The 8330-nt window shown below is 33.7% G+C and overlaps 1 protein-coding gene across 4 annotated transcripts in view; it reads right to left on the bottom strand.

Moving 5' to 3' along the window:
- Positions 1–224: 224 nt before the first annotated feature.
- The window catches only part of SLC16A7 (solute carrier family 16 member 7), an 85960-nt gene continuing 77854 nt past the window's right edge, over positions 225–8330 (bottom strand). For all 4 annotated transcript variants that reach the window (XM_069852220.1, XM_069852240.1, XM_069852249.1 and 1 more), the window contains exon 5: positions 225–7676. In XM_069852220.1, the coding sequence (XP_069708321.1) occupies positions 7411–7676 (266 nt within the window). In that variant the 3' untranslated portion in view covers positions 225–7410. The remainder of the gene's footprint in view (positions 7677–8330) is intronic.

Here is an 8330-nt window from a genome sequence, read left to right as displayed (position 1 = left end):
TGTAATAAGGAATAGGAAGAGGCTGGTAGCACATTTTCTTGTTGATAATATCTGTCCTACACAGGAATTCTTCCAGTTCTGTTTCTGTATGCAAGGAGAAGTCATTTTGAGATCTTAGCTACATTTGAATAGTGAACCAATTAATATATCTATGAATATTTGCCTACTTTAAAAGTTGAAATAACTTACTATTAAAGAGTCTAAAAAAATCAGCATTTACATCCTTTCAGAAACTTTACATGGAAATTTTATTTTCATTTTTCCTTTTTCGACCAATTGTTTATCATACACCTTTTTCATTGTAATTTTCCATAAATATATATGGACAAACTTGACATATTAGACACTAGTAAAAGCCTGGAATAGAAGTTAATGAGCAATTATGCATTTAAATACAATGTAATGCAGTGCATAAGTGTTTTACAGGGTTAATACACATTATAAACAAATAATTTTTGTCAGGTCAAAACCACAATTTGGCATCTAGAAAGAGAATGTTATCATTCACCTAGATTTCTTTGGAAAATAAACAGCACCTCTAGCTGATAAATGATTGTCAAAAAAATATCTAGCCAATATATTCAAGTAAAAACAGTACAGTATTGCAAAATACAAAAAGGAAGAAAAAAATTGTTAGTCAGCAACAATGGCTACTGCACATTCAATTATTGCATAGCAATACCGATTTCTGTTGGTAGACTGCAGATATGGTGAAATGTCCAAGGAGACGATAAGTGGAAAATGCACCTACGACACACTTCAGGAAGGGTATTCATGTAAGTGCTTTAGGTACCACTCTGAAAAAAAAATCTCAGTAACTTTAATGTAAAACTCTTAAATAGTCAGAGACAAATGTTGAATTTCCATTGTCTTGCCTATTTGCAGACAAAATAAAAAACCCAGAACTTGGAAGAGCTATGAAAAGTTGTCAGTTCAGAGTTCCCATAATAATATAGAGAGTTCACATAATAATTTAACAGGAATATTGTTCACAGGGTCTTGAGTATCCTCATTCTCCATACTTTTTACAAGAATATCGTGTCCCTCAATACCACTTATGATCTTGTCATATATACATACTACATTAGATGAAAACCCAATCTACATGTTGCAGTCTGTTCAGAGATCATCTAGTTAACACTTCCACAGCAAAAACAATGGACCAACCCCTCCACCAACAATGTAGGTTTTACAGTCTAAAAACAATGAAAATTCTCAGCAACCTTAGGCCATTTTGAACTGAGTAATGATTGAAATACCAGTGTTACGTAATATTGCTGTTTTCTAAATTAATTTCTAATATAAATAAAACCAGCAGAAACAGAAAAATAATAAAATATACTCTTGTAGAAAATTTTTAATTTTTGTCATTTGCTGAAGTCATTTATCTGCTTACAAATATGCTTCATTTATCAGGCACAGTATGCAACTTACTCTAAAACATTATATATATTTTATATATACATAAATATATATAATATATATAAATTAGAGTTTTATATATAGGGGAATACATATATGCACATATACATACATATGCATGTATATTCCCTTATATATAAATATAAATATACATTCCCAAAAGACATAAACCATTTTCCCTGGAAAGAACAAAAATGAAGACTATAAACTGCTGAAGGAAGGCTTGAAAGGAAACAAGTAATTTCCTTTGAGGTTAAACAGATTTGTTCAGATATTTATTTCAATATATCCTCTACTTATTATAATCTACATTCAGAGTTTATGTTTGACTTTTTTATTTACATAGGCTATTAAAACAATACATATTGTGCGTTAATTTAGGGACTGATTCATTAGGAATATTATACAGGCATAGCTAAATTTGCCAGCTGCAACAAATCCTGCATTTGCTGTGTTACATCTGATGCTCCTGAGATTTGATATGGACAAAATAAGGCTCAAGCCTCCACTGAAGTCAAATCACATCCAATGTTTCATAAAGCTCTTTGACTTTGAAAGGGTTTTTTAATGTTGGCTTCAGTGGACTTTGTACTAGGTCCTAGAAGGCAAGAATGGTTTGCAGACTAAAAAGAATATCTTTGAATAAACAATCATCTCTGGTTTTGTAAAGAGCATATAAAGAACAATTATTATTTCCAACATTTTGTGACTATCTCCCTCAACTACCCCACAAAATTCTACGCAAGCTAAAATTATGCATTATTTCTAAGCTAAAGATTTTTTTTGCCCAGGGATGCAAAACGCAAAGTATTCTGTGATATTTTTTTAAAAAATTTGCATGTATTAACTATGTGATATTTTCATTAATTTACTTCCATTAACTTGGAAAGAAAACAATAACAGAAAAACAAAACAGAAAAAAAAAGAGGGCCAGCATGTCTCAGAAAGGGCAGTAGAGTCTGGATATCTAAATGATACGTTGAGTTTTCATGCCAGTTCTGTGATACAAAAACTACATCAGTATGCGTTAAATCTTTATATGTAATAGAACTATGCCAATTGAAAGAAGAATTTGGTCATAAATATGCATTATTGTAAAAAAAGAACTGTAAGTAGATTCAAATATTTGGGAGACTTTCTAATAGTCTGTACAGGTTTTATCATTATGCTTTTTGTTAACTGTATTCTTCTAGGGTCATGGAAGTCTCCAAACTTCAGTTGAGAGGTAGATGATGAGAAAAATTTGAACTGCAAAACAACAACATGTAGATTATGTTGAAATTACATAGCAATGCTTACCCAAATTGTGATCAAAAAGGTGATGACACATGCACTTTCTATATATGTATGCACAAATATCAGAAAAGCACCAACCTCCCAAAAATCCACAGAGCCTTGCTAAAACTGATGTCACCTCAGAAAACAATTACTTACAAGTTCCCTTTATATTCCCCTCTGTGAATAGAAAAATAGTCATTTATAGAGAAACTAACAAAAGTTTCCTTGACTCAATTTCACTGTACGCAAAAATTGTCAGCATCAGTTACAGCATGTTTGAGGACAGTAGTGGTCTCCGGCTTTGTTTAGTGAAATTCTGATGGCCGTAAATCTGGCTATGTGTAGTATCTGTGCCTTATTATGTATCTGAATAACACCTCCCCACTAATACTCACAACCATCCAGAACTAAAATTAACAACTGAAAATGCTGGCTAAGCATTTGAGGAAACTCTTTGTGTTTCATCAAAATGGAGAAGGGGGTGAGAGGGTGGAGGTGGGGAACCTTCAAAAGCAACAAGAGTAGTCTGGAAGGAATAATTATGTACACACTGCCAAATCTTTTTTTAAGCACATGGGATGTTGATACGTAAAAAGACCACTCCAATTCACATGAATTTTGAATCATGATGTCAGTGAAATTGCAACCATTCACTTCACCAGTAAGTAAAGTTGAAATTCCTTTCATAAGGACGGCATCATTAAAAAAAAAATTTGAAGATAAAATAAAACTTTCCTTAACTTTGTCAAAACAATTAACAAATTACACTCCTAAAATAAAAGGATTACAGTCTGACTACTTGTGCTACAGGATTTCATATAAGAAGTTGCTTTTTTTGACTTATTGGAAATACAGAACTGACAACATATGCAATCATAATTCAATGAGACATGGGAGAGGTGAACTCTTGATTTGTTCTAGAAAAGTACTGAGAATTATTGGTTAGAAGTCTTTCTCTGGAGTTGGAAAGGGTAATACAGAAGAACCTTCCAACTATTAGAAAGAATGATGACAAAATACCCTAAAACTGCTTGAAATTTAACCTTGATGTTAAATAGGAAAAACATTATTGATGTTCTCACATTTCCTACTAATTTTTCACATTTTTGGTATTTTTCTTTTTGATTGATGAAATAAGAGCAAGATGATAATTAGGCTCAGTGATATTCTAGCAAAGAAATAAAGAAGATAAAGTATACATGAGTACAAATGAGATAAAGAGAAATAAAGGATTTGCTAGTACTAGCTGACAGAAACTTCAGACTCCATAGTGCATAACAGATGCATCTAGTATGTGATGAAGTTTGAGAGCATATTTCTTGATTGTAGACCAGGGGCACCTCTTAGTTCTAACCCTGCCATAGTACAGACTAGGGGCGAGGTAATTAAGAAAAGCCAGGGAGATCTAAGGAGATAGTGTACTCATACACTCAGGTCTTCTCCTGGAAGAAGAAATGTAATGATGAAATTATTTGCAGTACAAATTACAGCTCAGTGCAAAGAAGAGTGACATTCAGGGATTTGAAAGCAAGTTATACTCATTTTGCCACTTTGGTGGTCAGTATAGAATTGATTCAAGGCAATTTATTATTACTTTTAGGAATAAGAGCTACATAAACAAGGCAATTGCCCCTTTAGGACCTGTTATTTGGAAGACACAGTTTGTTTTTTTTTAATTCCAGGCAGTTTTTGCATAGATACGGTTTAAATTTTCTTCATTCATCTCTGGATTTTGACTTCCTTAATACTCAGTAATATCATGAGTATTCTGATTTTTTTCTTTTTTTTTTTGTTGCTAGTATTATCAGGAAAAGTAATGAAAGAAGTGTAAGGAAATGTTTCGCTTGAATCAGTTCATATTTTATATTGCTCCAGCTGCCTGCTGGCAACCGCATGGGATTAAAAATTACATATTGGTGAGTGGTGGTTAAGCAGCTCTTTCTATTATTTTTTAACATAATTGACAAGAGATGAAAGAGCAGTAGACCTGCAGAGGGTTATAATTATATAAATTTTTATTTCCTCTGAGATAGTAGCATAGTTTTTGTTACTGGTGGACAGGTGTGTCTATGGCTCAAGGAACCCTGTTTTCCCTTGTTTCCTATGCCATGTTGTATAATATTCTGTGATCCTGCATAGAACATGTAAGTTACCTTCATGTTTTTGGGACCCTTTTTGTATCTTTCTTGAGTCCTTTATTTACTCAACAGCAACTTTTGACAGATTTAAGTCAAAACTTGGCACTTGTCTTCTACCCTATATTCTTAATCATGCTGGTTTTTGCAAAGAGATAATAAGCACCTAGAATTTTGCCTCAGTCGTTTTGATTCAGCCTCTATAATTCATCTCTTTTCAAATAATCTCTGCCTTTCTACCACTTGCTGTCAAGAGCAGAGTGATGTTCCTGATGACTACTCTTTAGCTAAAATTTCAGTTCATCTTTTAAAATCCAGTATTTATAACTGATATTCCTGACTCTGTGAAAGCTTTATGTGTGTGAAACTCCCCATCACTTTCTGGATTGGGGCACATAGGGCTTTCACAGATCCTGGAATTCACCCTGTGTGCTTGTATAGAAAAAAACAGAGAAATTATTTTACCTAATGGGGTGCTGACAGGGCTGTGGTTCTGAAGGAGGCGCTCTGTATTTATTTCTTCTCTGAAGTTGGGGGCTGAGACAGTAACCGTAATTTTACTGGGGCTAAGTAATTCTCCTTTACAGAGTTCACTGCTCAGATCTGAGCATGAAACCCATATTTTCTCCCAAAACTCTGAAATGTACATATTTTGTTGCTGATGTGCTGATAACATTACAGGAATTTTAGGTGTTCGGTTTTCCTGTATATAATTAGGCAAAAAGTAGGTATTAATTTCTGTAAAATGCTGTTGTGGATTCATGATGATTCTCCCCCAAAACTCTGCCAACATAATGAAAAAATTCAGCATTACTGTGGAAGTTCATGGCATAGAAGATGATAATCCAGCAAACAGAATCAAACACTACCAAATTTTTTAACGTAATGAAAATAATAGTATTATATACTACTGTTAAGGAATGGCTTTCTTGAAAGCATTCACATATCTGCTAGATTTTACCATTATTTTTTTTCTTTTATTATTGGCACTTAAAAATGTGCTTACCACAGCTAGCTGTCTGTCCAATATATTTTCAACTTTAAGATTTAAAAGAGGGATAAAAATAATTATATTCTTTTCCCTTAATTGAATGTATGTGTATCCTGAATAAACACTGCATAAATGTTTTATGAATCAGACCCTTAATTTTCACAATTTCTGAGGCATTCATATGCATCTCTCCAAAACGAATAGCACCTTTCCTCACCTACAAATAGAACAGAAAAATTTTCACTTATTAACTTCAGAAGCTTGCACTTTTTGCTTTCAAGTGCAATGCTGAATAGTAAATTGTAAAGTAAAATTGCAGACTTATGCTTTTTTTTTTCCCAAAGGAACAATTGTGAACATTTTAATCTATATGAGTGTCTGCGTGAAACTGTAGATGTAAGACCAAATATCCTGCAGAAAAATAATGCATCAATACAAAGCTTTCAGACCGGCACTGTCAATGTGCCTTGCAGCATTTTTGCTTGAACTGGCGTTATAAAAAAGAAGTAACTTTTCACTAAGTACTTGGGAAAGGGAGGTGAGAACTGGTATGAAGTTACCGGTCTGCAAAGACCTGAAGTTAGACCTTAACTCTCCTCTCAGCAGACCATTAAACAACTAATGACTTGCCAATAAACCCAAGCATCTACTTTGAAGTCACTGTGTGGAACTTAGGCTACAAAAGCCAAGGGTAAGTATCCTCTTAACATCAGCAGATTCTGAATTTAGACCATTTAGAAGGCTTCACAGTCCGACCCAGTTCCTTCAGCCACACAGGAACACAAACCCGAACAAACTAATTGCCACTCTAGTTAGCAATGTAAATCTTGGTTTTAAATTCTTTCACGAACAGGCAGATTTTAGTTTAGTTTGAGTCAGCGAGGTTTGAATGTACTTTGTGTTCAAATGTATACGTTGAAATAAAATGCAGTCAGCTATCACGGGAGGAAACAACTTCTGGAATATATTGCAATTCATCTGTTCATTGCATTTTAGAGATGGTGCCCACCAACTGTTATCTTCCAACCTTAATTTTTACATCCATAATATAATTGTTTATACAGACATAATGTATCTTTTTGATCTGGTGGGCATCCAAAAAATTTCAGCGTGCTTCACTCAGGGGCTCTGTCTCTTTTCAAATAAATCTTTGAGCTTACATTCTTTTTAATATTAATGGTAAGTACAGTTTGGGCAGATTATTTCAGCAGAATAACAATAGTCTAAAGATGAACACAAAGTATCTTCCCAAGCAAGAGTAAAAGATACTTTTGCATTAGGTATACTTTTGAAACAAAACTATATGTCACTGGAAGGCTTTATTGTCTGGTTTACTCTTGATTATCCAGAGTCATAGTTTGATGGGCTTTTTTGCACAGAGTCACTACCTCTGTAATCTCAATTTTTAATCACTGAAATAAATAAAGTGTAGATAGTAATTTAACTTAAGAGTCTTGCCATGGGGCAAAAAATCTGTTCCCATCTAATATTGTGACTGATCATTATTACCACAAAACCTGGCCTGTGTCTTGGAGACATTTTTCTAATGAAAGTCATAAATGTCGCCTTAATCTATATTGCAGATTAAATATTGGTTTCTCTTTCTGAAGGATCTTCAAAAGCTTTATCATCTCTGTTGGCAGCATCTTCATTGTTTGTTAATGGCTCTGCCTCCTTCAAGTCAGTGTTCTTTTGTGCTTTCTGCTTCTCATCTTCTAACTTCTTTTCTTTTGCCAGAAGCCTGTAGTTAATGGCATTGCCAATGAACAACCAGATACTGGCCACAATCACAATCACACCGCAGACAAAATACATGTACTGATATTCACCAGTAACATCCACTAACCAACCTGGAATACAAAGACAAGAAGAGAGAAAAAGATTCTTAAGAATAGAATACCTAATACATTCCAGAAATTTCTACAGGAGAAATATCTAAATATTGCCTGGTTTTGAAGCTGGAGGAGAAAAGCATTTTCAACATGTTTGAATTGTTTAAAACATATAGTGGAACTCCAACAAAACCAGTATTAGTCAAGCTGGCAATTGTCATCGGAATCACTGATGATAAAATATTGAAGAACTAAGTAAGTAAAGCTTAATGAATAATGACAGACAGTTTTTTAGTCTTTCATTTTCATTCTTTTATTGTCTTATTGTTTTATTCAATGCCTGATTTTATTTCCTATTGTTTTGGAGTGACTGTCTGACACTCATAGAGGCTGCATACAGACAACAGGATGAAGATGTATGTGCCTTTTTAGACTGCTGTCACTATGCATCAGCTGCATGCTTTTAATTTTTACTTTGCTTTTACTGATGAGAGATACAGAAAGGCTTGTCCCTTCAACTATCATGCTCAGCTGCTGCCTATACCTAAAAATTACATTCACACCTCTGAGATTAATTTGGTTGTGAAAAGGAAAGTAAAATATAACTGTTCTTCCACTTTATGAGCCATTCTTCCTAAATTTTCCCAACTGCCAAATCAACATTTGTAGTAC

The sequence above is a fragment of the Phaenicophaeus curvirostris genome, chromosome 1 (genome assembly GCF_032191515.1).
Source record: "Phaenicophaeus curvirostris isolate KB17595 chromosome 1, BPBGC_Pcur_1.0, whole genome shotgun sequence".
Taxonomy (NCBI): Eukaryota; Metazoa; Chordata; class Aves; order Cuculiformes; family Cuculidae; genus Phaenicophaeus; species Phaenicophaeus curvirostris.
The sequence above is the reverse complement of the archived record's forward strand: the minus strand, read 5'-3'. Positions and strand labels throughout refer to the sequence as shown.